Consider the following 15,307-nt stretch of genomic DNA (forward strand, 5'->3'; position numbering starts at 1 on the left):
AAGGGCAGAGGAAGGCAGCAGGCCCAAACCCTCCTTGCCAGTGATGAGTGACTTATACTGCAGCCTGCCCCAGGGAGCGGGGGCCAGGGGAAGCTCTAGCTTTTTTGTCGCCCCAAGCACAGCAGGCAGGCAGGCAGCCTTCGGCGGCTTGCCTGTGGGAGGTCCGCTGGTCCCGCGGCTTCGGCGTACCCGCTGTCGAATTGCCACCAAATCTGTGGGACTGGCAGACCTCCTGCAGGCAAGCCGCTGAAGGCAGCCTGACTGCCGCCCTCACAGAGACCGGCAGGGCGCACCTCACGGCTTGCCGCCCCAGGCATGCGCTTGGAGCGCTGGTGCCTGGAGTCGCTGCTGACGGGGGCTAGTTGGTGACTGGCAGTAGCCTACAACTGAGGCGAGGTGGGTTTGGGCCTGCTGCCCTTCTCTGCCCTTGGGCTGCCCCCTGCAACCCCAGTACATATTCGGTCTTCCATTAGGCCGCAGCCTGGAGGGTTTCCAGGACGGAGCTCCCCAGCTCCCTTGGCCTTCCCCCAGCCCTGCTCCACTGCAGGTATCTCCCCAGCAGCCAGGTCCCCCTCTCTCAAAGGCCAGAGAGAGAGTCTCTTGAATTCCTGACTCACAGCCTTTTTATAGGGCCAGCTGCGGCCTGATTGGGGCATGGCCCAGCTGCGGCTACTTCTCCAATCAGTACAGGTGTCCCCTACCATAGCCCTCTCCAAGGGCTGTTTTAAGCCCTTCAGGGCAGGAGCGGGTGACCACCCCACTACAAGTACCTGTACGCGCTAAGCCACGGTTCCACCACGCTGGTTTAACTGACACTGCTTGGGCCAACAGCAGGGTTGGAATCGGAGCCTTCAGCGCTAAAGCATGAGCCTTTACTGTTTCAGCTAAAAGAATAGTACCATGACTCATAAACCTCTTTAAACCAGAAGTAACAGTCGCAGACTCATAAACCTCTTATGTTGGAGCAGCCCCTAGAGGGAGACAAATATCCACATGCTCCTTACGGGTTACACTGTCACCAAGGGGGTCTCTAGAGCAGCATCCTGAGCTCAGTTCCAAGCTGTCAGTGCAGCAGGTTCCAGGGCTGTGGCTAATGTGACATATTTGACAATGGGGAGGGAGTGTCTGGCTTAGCTCTGGAGCAGCTTCCTGTGGATGAGTCAGGGGTGGAGCTAATGTGCTCCAGAAGGAGTTCCATTCAGCCAGAAAGATAGGGCAGTCAGACAAGACAGACCTTATAACAGGGGATTAGATAGATCAAATGGATGGGGACCCTAGAGGACACCTCCTCCTTCCCAACAATTACAATATTACTATACAAAAGGCCAAAGGATAATAATGAAACATTAGACAGGTTTAATGGGGGGGAATCAATCCATTTAATAATCCACGTCTGAAAGTAAGTAATGTTTTTCCAGGCTCTTCTGGTTTGTTTCATGACTAGCATTGCTGCTCCTGCTCCATAGCTCCTTGGGACTGGCACAAGAAAGCCCATTATTAGTAGGGTGTGCTAATGCTCCATCAACATGATGGTGAAGCTTCACAATACTTTCATGCACTGACTCAGTGCTGTGATGTGAAGATTCAACATCAATATGCAGCATCACAATGTGATTTTCTTTAAGGGGCCAACCCCCCTGGGAGCCCCTGGAAAAGCGATATGAAACCACTAGTAGGGCGTGTCTAAACTAGTGAGCTTACAGCAGCACAGCTGTGCCGCTGTAAGATCTTTCGTAGCCACGCTCTGGCAAAGGGAGACATAATAGATGTGAGCTCTCCTATCGACATAATAAAACCACCTCCCCAAGTGGTGGGAAACTCCTGCTGATGTAACGCTGTCCACACTGGCGCTTCTGTCGGTGTAATTTATGTCGCTCAGGGAGGTGTTTTTTTCACAGTCCTGAGCTACATAAGTTATATCGACAAAAGTGATAGTATACACAAGCCCTTAGAGATAGAGACAGGCTGACAGAAATAAAACCCAACCTTAAGTAGAGTGCCTTCTCCACCTCCGGATCTGGAAGAGGGCCCAGGAAGTATTGATTTAATTCTTAACTGAATGCATGTTTATGTGAAGTAATTCAGAATTATTCCATCAATGCAAACTTCTCTAATAATATTATCCACACAACCCAAGAGCTTCGTCAGCCTTTCATAAAAGATCCATTATTCTGAGCCAATTTATTACAAACAATGATAAAATCATCAGATCCAAAACTGATACACTATGAGGCTAGCACCGAGGTTGTTTTTCTGAAGAACAGAACTAACTACGTGGGAGCAGATAAAGGGACAAACTCGCAGAGACTAAGGGTATGTTTTCACTATCCACCAGATCGGTGGGCAGTGATCGATCCAGTGAGGATTGATTTATCGTGTCTAGTCTGGACATGATAAATCGACCCCCGAGAGCTCTCACGTCGACTCCTGTACTCCACTGCCATAAGAGGCGCAGGCAGAGTCAAACGCGGAGCAGCAGCAGTCAACTCACTGCAATGAAGACACTATGGTAAGTCGATCTAAGTACGTCAACTTCAACTACATTATTCACATAGCTAAAGTTGCACAACTTAGATCAATAGATTGGAGGGTAAAAATCCAATAAGAAGATCTAATAGTAGGAAGCCAGGCCCTGAAACAAGGATGACGATAGCGTTAGCAGCCAAGGATTAGAGTGTAGAGGTAAGAGCAGATTTACTGCTGGGCAAGAGGAAGATGCCAAGATTTGAATGAAAAAGAAATAAAAGAGAAGTTTTACCTGGAAAGGAGTTCAAACTAAAACATCAGCTTTGGCAAGGTTCAAAATCCAAATGTCACAGCTGGCCGCTAGCTCTTTAGTAGCCCAAATAGCTCCAAACATCAGGGAAGTTTGAAACTAGATCCAAACTTTCCAGCATGGGTCCCCCCGTCTAGTAAAGTCAAAAGGAATAAACCAGGAAAGAATGTGTCATTATGTTGAGGTTTTCCCCCCTATCTTTTAAATAGCTTCCCATGGTAAAATAAAAGCTGAAGAGGAAAGGACCTGTTATGTCATCTAGTCTATTCCCCTCAACTCCCAGTCAAGGCCTGATTGGGCTGTGGAGTCAATTCTCTAGTGTTTGCAGTGGAATGTCTATAGAGAAAAACAAAATGGATTTACGATGGGAAAAGTGTTATTGCAGTCAGGACATGGCAAAATACCCCCTGTGTAGACCAGGACTAAGTGACTTGCCCAAGAAAATCTGTAGCGGAGGAGGGAATTGAACTTAGATCCCACCAAGCACCAGACAAGTAGCGCAGGCATTAGACCATCTTTTCTCAAAAACACTGGGATTTGACCCTCTACTGGTATAAATCATTATGGTTACTGGTCCTTGAATTAATCTCATAGCCACCTACAAACTGGCTAAGGAAAGTTGAAGAAAGTTCCCCCTTGGTGTTCGTCAGCATCAATCTTTGTTTAGCCAGCAACACAATGTAGTATCTCTCCCTCAGGGTCTGAGCATACTGCCGTGGTAGCTTTACCTGCACCTGGTAACCTGAGGAGGCAGGACTAGAAATCTTACTTGGGTGTCCATGGTAATGCAAAGCACTATTACCAGGCTAACCTTTTGGTGAGCTATGGGCATGGCTTCTAAGCAGGACCCTCTGTTAGCCCAGAATGCAGTATGCTTTCTCCTACCTATATGCCACAAGTAGCATGTCTAGTGAAGAGAAAGACAGAGGCACAAGGAGACAGGAGGCAGTAGGGGTTGGGTGGGCAGAGGATCTATCTATACTACAAAAGAGGGTCATTTGTAAAAGTACTTGCAGCTAACAATTTTTTTCCCCAGTCTGGGTAAGGCAAAAGGTCCTCTCTGTGGCCCTCTCTGCTCCGTCCTATCCAGGCTGACAGGACAATGGGAAGGGAGAAGCTAGGAGTGGAAATAAGTTGCTGATGAGCGAAAAACAGAATTAAGAAAACCAATCCATTGTCAGCTGGTGATGCACCCTGTACTTCCTGGAGTGTGAATCTGACCTGCCACGCTGGGGTATGAGCACTGGGAACCACCTACTTAGTATCAAAGGATATGGCTGTCATCATGGCAACAAAGGGGGCACTCACGCAGTAAAACAACCTAGGTGGGACTGTAACTGACTGCAGCAGTGTAGCTAGTGGGGTTCAGGGGAAGCAGCCGCTTCCCCTCAACATGTTTTCAAAAAGTGGCACCTGCTGGGCCGGCACTGGCAGCAGCACGGCTGGAGGAGCCATGGGGGCGGCACACGCAGAAGTGGCACCTGCCAGGCCGGTGCTGACGGCAGCACAGCCGGAGGAGCCATGGAGGGGGCGGCAGGTGAAACCAGAGGAGCGAGGGGGCTGGCTCCTTGATCATTGCGCCCCACGCTCAGCACGGCCCCAACATCGCTGCAGCCACCTTCTGCGGCGGTGGCTCACAGGGCTCGGCAGCCAAGCGCTCCCCGCCCCTTGCTAATGCAGTGGGCAGGGGGAGGCGAAAGGGCCCCTGCGCCTTTAAGACCGCCTGGCTGGCGAGCCCCACGTGGAGCACACCAAGTGCGGGAATAGGCCAGGGACAGGCGGCGGCGCAGGATGGAAGGTGAGCGTCGGGGATCCGGTGCCTTGCACTGAGGGGTCCGGGCAAGGGGTTTTCAGGGCCAGGGCAGGGGCGCAGGCCATGCTGTCTGAACTGGAGCGGCACAGGGGCCTGGAGCCTGAGATGGGGGAGACGGGACCCCGCGGGTGGGGCCGGGCAGCACAGCCCAGCGGGGGACACCTGCAAAGCGCGCTGGGCAGGAGAGACTCTCCCGGGGACGGGAGGGTATCCGCACCCCTGGGAAGCCCGCAGGAGTCCTGAGCTGGCCCCGGGGTTAATCTGGGGGGGAAACGAGAGGAATTGGGGGTGTGTGGCCAGAGGAGGCGCCAAGGGGGGCATGGCCAGAGGAGGAGCCAAGGGAGGGGGCCTTTTTTATGTTTGCTCCCTATATACTTAAAACCTGGCTATGCCACTGACTGACTGGCTTGTTTTCGGAAAATAATTGGGGTCCAGGCCATCAGCAACCTTGAGATGTGCCGCTTCCATTAAATGGAACTCAATAAATATTGAAAGGACTTAAGGTGTCTGAGAAGAATTCCTCTTCCCATCCTCCCCAGCCATTCTTGGTAATACTTATCTCCTCCAGTTTCCTCTGTGGCAAGTCATGACCAAAAAGAAGCTTTCTACAATCCACATTTACACCATATGCAAACGGACTCCTAGGAAAGTGTAGGCCTGAGAGAAAGGTTTTGCAGTCATTGCTAAATGTGATCTATGGAGGGATGATGTGTGGGTCAGAACACATGACTCCCACCTATACAGACACTACATACACATCCTTCCTCCTCCCATGAAGCCAGTCTGGGTTTGAACATGTGCCTGTCCCAGTTCAATCAAAAGCAGCTCTCTCACAAACACACCACCAACCAGCCACCCACACTCAAACTGACCCTTCCTCCGTATATTTTTTTTGCTCATCACTCTCCTCTCCAGACTAGGCCTTCCATAATAGCTCTCTCCCCGCCACCACCACCTGCCTCTGTAGTAGGATCTCTTTCCCAGAGATTTTTCCCCCAGTGTAAATAAAACTGAACAGTGGGAAAATGCTCAGTGCAAACATACACATATATATCTCCAGTTTCAGGTAAGATGCAAACACTGCTGTGAATCACAGCCTTAGCCATAGCAACACATATAAGTGCTACAGAGACAAAGGCTTTGAGATCACAAAGTATCTGGAAAGGCACAAAAAGGAGGAGGATATGGGCTAATCAAGGCCTAGGGAGTGGCTGGCTGGTTTCAGGATGCAACGGAGCAGAAAGATGAAAAGCCAGGCATAGTAAGCAATGGATCATGTATTTCTGGATTTGAACATAGGCATGTCTGACTCTTTCTCCCCATGTTTCACACTCACTCTGGCTGTTCAGTGAGACAAGGGCTCTTGTTCCAATTTACACTGTTACTACCAGCACCCCTCTGAATATAAACATGCTGCCTTGGCCAACACACAGAATAAAGCATCCTTATCATTCCACGGTGTCCGAATAAAGACATGCCACAACAAAGAGACAGATTGTCTAAAAATAATGGTGCTGCGTCAGTGTGTGGGCTGTGAAACAAAATGATATGAAGTGTTTGTCTCAGCTGCTTTATTCCTCTATTGTAAGGCAGGCTGGGTGATTAGAGCACCAAGAACCAATGGACATTCATCCAGTGGCTGGATTTCCACATTCCTTCCAAGTGAGACTGTATTCCATTAACAGGCACTCTGGGCCTGGGGGCGGCAAGACAGATATCACTGGTGCCACATCACCACCGATTGTGCAGCACACGGAGTACAGACAACTTAGGCCATATTCTCAGCTGGCGTAAGTCAGCCTAGCTCCACTGATTTCCACGAAGCTAAACTGATTTACACCAACAGAGGATCTGGTCCATCATTTATCACTGTACATTTAGCCCTGAGGTGGTGCTGAAGAGACAGCCCTGCGTACTGAAATAATCCTTGCTTTATTCAGAGAAGAGATACGGCACGTTACAGCAGTTCCATGAGGCCCCAATTGAGCTCAGAACCCCTTCCCACCAGGTGCTATCCATATACACAGTAAGAGTCAGTCCCTGCCAGGACTTTAGGGAGCTGGACTCTAGTCTCAGCTTGGCCACTGGCCTACTGAGTGCCCTTGGGTAAGTCCCTTCCCTGCTCTGTGCCTCCGTTTTCCTATCTGTAAAATCAGGATAAAGCTATTGGCCTCATTGTAAAACATTTTTAGATCTATGAATGACAAGTGCTATATAAGAGCTGGATATTATTATCATACATATTATTATTTTACAGATCGGGAACTAAGGTACAGTGAGACTTGCCTGAATGCAGGGCCAGGATTGGAACCCAGACCTCTCCATAGTTCTCCATTTGAATAAAATAATTTATTTTTTCTTGGTGTAGAGGTTCAATTCCAGGCTGTTAAGGATGATCTGGATGTCTAGCACTTAATCCATAAAGCACCCCAGGAAACTGGGGATTGGTTTCTGGTCTTGATTGTTTGCTCTCTCACCCAGCCTGGGGCATGGATTCCAACACAGGACAAAACAGATGGACAGCCTTTAATTGCTCAAAGCCAAGATTTTCAAAAGTGACTAGTGATTCTGGGTGCCTCTATTTTTGGGTGCTCAACTTGAGATACCTAAAAGGGGCTCAGTTTTCAGAAACTGCATAGCATTTGTCCTCTGAAAATCAGACCCCTTTAAGGTGCCTCACACTGGACACCTAAAAATCAGTAGGCACCCACTGGAAATCTTGGGACAAAGCTGACCGCTCTTTCAGATCACATTGTCTGGTGCAGAAGGGATTTCTGTCTAGTACTCATAAGCTCGGAGTGGCTGCAAGCAAGAGTGGAAAAACAGAGAGAGGCTGAGGAATTCTTAGGGCTCCATAAAAAATCAGATCACCCCAAGTCCTCTACAGGGAAATAAAGAGTCTCAGCTTTCTTAACCTCTTCCCAAAATCTCTCCAGGAGCATTGTGACCCTTTTGGCTCTTGCAGAGAACTAAAATCTCTGGTCAATGTCCTCTTGAAAAACGATGTGGGTTTTTTTAAACCAATTCGAACTTTGTGATGCTGCACAGCCTACAAATAGAAAAAGAGATTACAATAAACCACCCACCGTGTACAAAGAAAATGAGATTAGAGATGGTGATACAGGTTCAGAAGCCTTCTCTGGGCAACTTACAAAAAGGAGCCAGACAAAACAAGATCAAACCTAAGCATGATTATTTGGAGAGAAGGAAGGGAACATGAAAGACATTGTTTGGAGAAATGCAAATGGGAGCTGTATGCATGTGATGAGGAGGGCACAGGCGGGAACCTAGGTTGGGAGGCAGAGATGAAAGAGTATTGAAGGGTTAAAGGGCTACATTGAGCACACAGAGGAGACTAAATAGATTGGAGAGTAAAAATCCAATAAGAAGATCTAATAGTGGGAAGCCAGGCCCTGAAACAAGGATGACTATAGCGTTAGCAGCCAAGGAAAGGATTAGAGTGTAGAGGAAAGAGCAGATTTACTGCTGGGCAAGAGGAAGATGCCAAGATTTGAATGAAAAAGAAATAAAAGAGAAGTTTTACCTGGAAAGGAGTTCAAACTAAAACATCAGCTTTGGCAAGGCTCAAAATCCAAATGTCACAGCTGGCCGCTAGCTCTTTAGTAGCCCAAATAGCTCCAAACATCAGGGAAGTTTGAAACTAGATCCAAACTTTCCAGCATGGGTCCCCCCGTCTAGTAAAGTCAAAAGGAATAAACCAGGAAAAAATGTGTCATTATGTTGAGGTTTTCCCCCCTATCTTTTAAATAGCTTCCCATGGTAAAATAAAAGCTGAAGAGGAAAGGACCTGTTATGTCATCTAGTTTATTCCCCTCAACTCCCAGTCAAGGCATGATTGGGCTGTGGAGTCAATTCTCTAGTGTTTGCAGTGGAATGTCTATAGAGAAAAACAAAATGGATTTACGATGGGAAAAGTGTTATTGCAGTCAGGACATGGCAAAATACCCAGACAGCTCACAGAAACAGACTACATCATTATCTCTTTAGAAGAGAAAGGGAGAACTGTATACAAATTATGAAGAGAGAAAAAATAAGCCGATTACCCATGGTATGCAGTGCTGATTACTTAAGCAAACAGGATCAGGAAAGCTGGCACAGCTAGAGGCTGTGAAACAGGAGAGGCCGGGCAGAGGGGAAGGCTACGAGGAAGGTAACCTGATCGACTGACCACAGTCATCAATGTTCCAAATACAACCCTTCCCCATGGCATCAAAAGATTGTTAGTTGCATGCAGCTAATCGAAAACGACTTACCCCAAAGTAAGGATGGGCAAGAGAGGCAAAATGTGGGTCTGAATCCAAACAGATTATAGGTTTTCATTCAGACCCATTAGAGAGACCTGGATCAGAACTTCCCCAAAGTTCTGCAGCCGAGGAAGGAGCGTCTAGACATGGGTTTCTGGTGCAGGCCCATTTCTCCATGTGATGATTGTTCTGAGTTGAGAGTGTTAGAAATCCACATTCTAGTGTTTTTGACCCTGCATGAAGCTGGGATCACAATGATCCAGGCACACGATCCTGGCATCACTAAACTGTTAGTGTGTGTCAAGGGAGCGTAACAGCCTCCTTAACTAGATATTATGATACAATGCACCTGGTTCATCCTCAGAGCCAGAATGGCATGAGAAACTGCAGAATAAGATTCTCCTCATACTGTCCCACCACACCTGGCAGACAGGGACCACCTCTACGGTCCAGAGGAGAGTTCAGTCTTCATGCTCATTCAATCCTCTTCTTCTTCTGTGTTTACCAACAAGGAGGCCACATAATGCTCCTTTGGGGAAGGAGGACACTTGTCCACTGGGAACCAAACCAACAGCATCAAGCTCCTTTCATGCCATTCAATGGTCATCAGATGGGAACAACTTTTGGTCACTACAAGTTCTTGAATCTCTAGCTGAGAGGTAAATAGTCTATAACCATTTACTAAGCTCCTGGGGCATCCAGTCTCCCTGCTAAGATTAAAGGCAGTACTCACTAGCTCTAGTGGGGAAGGCGGAGTTATATGGCCGCAGCTTTAACTCCACCGTAAAGTGACTTATAAGAGCACTCTATTTGTAGGGCCAAGTTCTCCCTCAGCTATTCCCCTGTCACTAAAGTGTACCTGTACCCAGCATAAATGAGAGCAGAATTTGCTTCCTGGACACCAAAGAGCTTTAGAGAGGCCAGCGTTTTCCCTTGTCTCCTTCTCCTCCCACTTCATTTCTACTGGCTCAGTGGTTAAAGCACTCTGCTACCATCCTGAAGGGCATGGGTTGGAGTCAATCTCATGGTGAAAGGCCACTTTCTCTTCACCCAGCTTCAAAATGGGTACTTGCTCCACCAAGTTAGGGCAGTCAAAGGCAGTCAGATGTGATGCTAGCCACATCAGGCCTCTGTGTACAGTTGGCTATGAAACTGACATGGCTTAACCTGCATCAACCCAATGAGCTTGGGGGAACTGTGACTACTTTCCTTCCCAGCCTTTAATGAGATCACCAATGGCCAGTCAAGTACTATGGCCTCATTTGTGAAGCTGCTCAGGATCCGTAACTCCAACTGAAGTCAGTGGGAATTGCAGCTGTCCAGGATCTCTGGAAATCAGTCCCTATCATTCCATCTCTCATCTATATCACCATGGGAAACTATCCTGTTTTGGCCAAAAGATGGAGCATACAGCCTCAAAGGTCTTTTCCAGCTTCATTCCTATAAGATCTACCCATCCTTCCCCTCCCCTCCCACTCAATGACCAACATTTGTTTTTTATTTTGCTACTAAATAATCTTACAGATTTACAGCTCAGTGGCATTACATTTTGTATGTGTTATTGGCTATGAATTAGATGTACTGGCCATGACATAATGAAGGCCAGTGGCAGCCCAGACTATAACACAAGCAAGCGAAAGCGCCATTTAAATTTCAGTTGATGCAAACACAAAGAAGGACAAAATCTTGCTCAAGCCTAATGTTAATTAGATGGCACAGTCCCTGGGTAGGCTTTGTACCTTCTCCCTTTGGGATTAAGGAGAGGGGTGTGAGGATCAGCAAGCTGAATGGCTGACAGTTGAAGGTTAACATTAGGTCAACAAGTCCTTTTCTCTGCCTTTCAGTTCTGAGAGCCAGCAGGGGGCATAGCCAAGGGCTTGAAGGGACCACATTTAACAAAAGGAATTCCCCTTTCTTTCCAACCTCTTCTCCTCTATCAGAGATTAACTGTCTATCTCTCCTCATTTTTAGAGTTGGACATAACTCCCCCAGTCTGCCAAATTGATTCTAATTTATAATGGCTCTGATTTATCAGCCTGATGCATTTGCTTTCCAGACCCAGCTAACACCTCGGTCTGGCCTGGGAACCCAGCCCAGTTCCCTTGGATGAGAGATGCAAGAGGAAAAAGCCAAGCCATGATTTTCCTCCCCTTCAAAGCTGACTGGTCTCTCTTATGGACTAGCACAGCCTACCCTCTGCATCTCTGACTGGTGATATAGCCAATCTGTTTGTATGTTGACATTATAATTTGCGTGGACCCAAACTTCTGGAAGGGTGTATCACTGGATTAGGACTCAGGGCAAGGGGTACAATTCCTGGCTGCGACACAGGCTTCGTATCCTAAGTGACTTTAGGCAAATTACTTAGAGGCTCATTCTCCAGTTACACAAATACCCCCTTTCACTGCCAGAGTGGTGGAAAGAGGCCAGTGTATAATTATACTGGGTTCATAATGCCTGTACATGTCCCTGTGTAGAAAAGCCCTAAGATAGCCTTTCCAGCCTTGGAAAGGAATCCTTCAAATTTGGAAGAGATATCTGGATCGGGGGTTTTGGTTTGTGCCCTTGCCTATGATTGCCCATGTCTATTAATAACATACAGAGGGCTTCACCTAAACAAAGGAGGAGATCTGCAAAAAATAAAAGTTTTGGGTACTGCTGTCCTAAAATAAATGAAAATAAACTGAAGCCTGAGCACTTAAGATCCATCCAGAAAATAGAAATTGTTTGTCCGGCTTTGAAGCCATTGATCTCAGAGCCGCATGCCCCAGTTGCTGTCATAACCAACCATGAATTAGGAAGCATCACCCATCTCTCTCTGTATTTTTAAGTGAAAAGACCTTGCAAAGTCTCATTCACAGAGCGTTACCTGGGTGAGACAGATGTGAATTCTGACTCCCAGAAAACAAATGCCTCCTGGATTTTGTCCAGTCCTGGGTAAATCTGCTCCTTTACCTGAAGATGGCCACTACAGCCAACATTTTCAAAGGTCCAGCGTGGATACAGTAGTTCCCTCACTATGGTCAGTCTACCAGAATACACAGACTGCCCTGTGGAAGGTACAGGGGGTTGGGAGAGGAAGTGACCCAGGATAGGAGCTCTCTGTTATGAGACGATCAGCATAAGATAAAAAAATAAGAGAGAACCAGCAATACAAGTGTAACACTTTGCAAGCAGCATTCAGTACTTACAGTCTTCCTCCTGCATCCCTTTTCTCCTGCCAGCTTATCCGAGTCTGCCAGTTCCAGGGCCTACCAGATTTTTCTGGAAGATAGAGAGAGATTTTTTTCTGTTTATGATGTTATTCCGAGGCCTATGAAGTTCTTTCCCTCCCCAGGTTTGTTTAGCCATCATCACGATTAGCTTGTGATATCAGGAGCCAATGCAGCCATGTCACAATGTCCCACTGTAGCATACTATGAGATGGCTGCAACTCCAGATATTATGGACATGGATGCCAGCTCCCTTGGCTTATGCTGCTACAAAGCTGGCATAACAGCAGCCACTGGGTTAATCCACTCCATTACCTTCAGCTGACAGAGAAACCTGCGTCCAATCCAATCACCCTGCTACTCCCATGACTAGTTCCTCCACTGATCTCTCTCCAACACACAGTGAATGCGGATCACCCATGTCTGCCCATCTGATCTAGACTGACTTTGCTTTATGCTCTCCAAACATGGCTCTTTCCTGCTACTCTGCCTCTCAGCAACAGGTTTCAGTGGTCTGCCCCTCCCTTTAACACTGTTACTATGGTGACATCAACAGAGACCTAAGTAGGCCCCAGGGACAGAGACATGCAGCCAGTATGATTATGATCACAAAGCCCTCAGAGGAGAAGAAGCTGGCAGCTGGTGAGTTACAGGGACATAAGTGTGTGGGGCAGGCACCTGTGCAGTTCCATCTACTTGTAATGGGAACATTTACAATCCAGCCTGAGCTATTTAAACTGTATTCAGATGCAGCCCTTAGGAAAAAAAAGTCCTACAGAATTTAATCAAATTACTAATCTTTCTATAGACGTTTGGGGCATCCAGTGGCATATAATTGTATCCCTGCTATATGATAATGTAAAAAAAAAAGTCTACAGAAAAGTTACCATTTTCTCTTCACTGCTGTAGTTTATTTTGGAATACAGTAATTGCTACAGAACCCCATTACATCTCCATACAACCGTGTTACATTCTATAACCTGTTTCCCTAAGGGAGTCTGTATTAGTAATGACTATGTTAATACTTAGCACTTACATAGTGCCTTCCATCCAAGGATCTCCAAGCACTTCACAGAGGTGACTAAGCATACTTATCCCTATTTTACAAACAGGGAAATTGAGGCACAGAGATTAAGGCCACTGATTTCGAATACCTCTGTTTTTGGATGTCCAACTTGAGACACTTTCATTCCAGTTTTGCCAAGTGTTGAGAACACACAACTCCAGCTGCCACCAACAAGACTTGTGGGTACAGAGCAGCTCTGTAACTTGGGCCTAGAGTGTTTTGAGATGGACACCCAGAAATTAAGGCACCCAAAAATCAGTGGCTGAGCTTAAAAACATAGCTGTAAATTATTTCTCCAAGACCACTCAGCAAGTCTCCAGCACAGATGGAATTAGGAAACCAGTCTCCTGTCTCCCACTCCTATGCCTCCCATAATCATGCTCATAAAACCTCAAGAAGCACAATAAATGTGGAAAAACCTTTCAACAGATCATTGTGGAACAGACAGGTGGAGAAGAAGGCCTCCACGCAGAGCTCAGAGGAGAGACTGTGGCTGAAAAGCTGCTCAACAGGGGAGAAATCAGTGACTTCACAGAGATCTGTCTGTGACATGTGAACAGGGCCGGCTCCAGGCCCCAGCACGCCAAGCGCGTGCTTGGGGTGGCATGCCGCGGGGGGTGCTCTGCCGGTTGCCGAGAGGGCGGCAGGTGGCTCCAGTGGACCTCCCGCAGGCGTGCCTGCAGAGGGTCCACTGGTCCCGCAGCTCCGGTGGAGAATCCGCAGGCACGCCTGCGGGAGGTCCACCGGAGCCGCGGGACTGCTGAGCGGCAGAGTGCTCCCCGCAGCATGCCGCTGTGATTGGGGCGGCGAAATGGCTAGAGCCAGCCCTGCATGTGAACCAATCTAGAGCAGTTCTAAGCCAAACCTCTGCCAAGCAACAAGCTAAAGTAACCTGCAAGCCATCCATAAACCTACCAAGATCTTCTTCCCCTTATTATTATCTCTAGATTCTATTGCTTCTATTATGGTAACGCTGCTCTAGATCCATAGATTATAAGGTCAGAAGGGACCACTACAATCTAGCACAGCGATACTCAATTAGATCTACCCACGGGCCAATTTGAGAAAGTTATGACACGAGATGGGCCTTTTGCACAGAAGGCTGACAAAATAATTATAAAAAAAACTTCAGCTGCCAATAAATAAAGACCTTGATTACAACATAAGTATTAGTGTTTCTATCTTTTAACAAAGTTTATAAATCAACAATATTACCTGTGTTTGTGGAGATCTCTAATGGGAGAGGTGACATTGATGATTTCTGGCAAGCTTTGTGAAGAAGGGTTTACAGGAGGTCAGAACAAGGCACATGCAGGGTGAAGATGCTCATTTGTCAGGCAATTGCCATGTTGGTGTTTTATAATGTTCATGGAAAACCCAGATTTGCAGAGCTACATTGATCCAAACCTCATTACAAGATAGATGGCTAGATTCTGGCTCTTCTGAAATTGGTCAGCGTACTGAATCCAGAAATCACAAAGTCCTACTTCTCTGAATTTTGCCTTCAAGGCATCTGAGCTCTGGGGCCTTACACTTTCTAACTGAAAGGCACCTTAATCAATTGAATGAAGACAGTTCTTTGCTTCAGAAGGGCAAGGTCCATTGGCAGAAGAGACAACAAACAGATTGTGAACAAATCAAAGCAAATCCTTTGGAATTTTAAAATTGTCAAATAGCATTTTAAAATTTTTGATCAAATTGTTTAGGAATTCTTGCATCATTTTCACAGAAGTTTTATCTGTATCAACAACATAATGTGGGAAAATGCAACATCTTTCCTGTTAAGTCTGTCTGAAAGATTTCAAGATTCCTCTGAAAGGCACACACTTTTTCAAACAGATCTTCAGCACTGCTTGTACAGGCTTGGAGCTGCAAGTCAAGGGAATTCAAGTGACCAGTAATATCGCACAGAAAAGCTGCCTATGACATAGGGGGGGACATCATTCATAAATTCCAGGAACTCACAAGCCTTGTTGGTCTTGTGGTCTGAAAGAAATTCTATTGTTTCTTTTTGAAGCGCACAAAACCTCTCTAACACGTGCCTCCTATTTTACCAGCCATCCTTGTCCTGCAACAGGTCACTGCATTCCGCTGAAACATCTTGTAAAAGAGCTTTAAAAAGACAATGCTGCAAGCTGGAAATTGAGTGTATATAGTTCACTAATCTCATCAGAA

At 46.9% G+C, this 15,307-nt stretch overlaps 1 protein-coding gene across 5 annotated transcripts in view; it reads right to left on the reverse strand.

Moving 5' to 3' along the window:
• RASSF7 (Ras association domain family member 7) overlaps positions 1-15,307 on the reverse strand; it is a 148,569-nt gene that overhangs the window by 132,802 nt on the left and 460 nt on the right. For 3 of the 5 annotated variants that reach the window (XM_030560699.1, XM_030560696.1, XM_030560697.1), the window contains exon 2: positions 12,046-12,118. In XM_030560699.1, coding sequence (XP_030416559.1) covers positions 12,046-12,118 — 73 coding nt within the window. Of the gene's footprint in view, positions 1-12,045; positions 12,119-12,381; positions 12,548-15,307 lie in introns of those variants that run through there. The other 2 variants (XM_030560701.1, XM_030560704.1) reach the window with 2 other exon arrangements.

This window comes from Gopherus evgoodei, chromosome 4 (assembly GCF_007399415.2).
Source record: "Gopherus evgoodei ecotype Sinaloan lineage chromosome 4, rGopEvg1_v1.p, whole genome shotgun sequence".
In the NCBI taxonomy this organism is placed as follows: domain Eukaryota; kingdom Metazoa; phylum Chordata; order Testudines; family Testudinidae; genus Gopherus; species Gopherus evgoodei.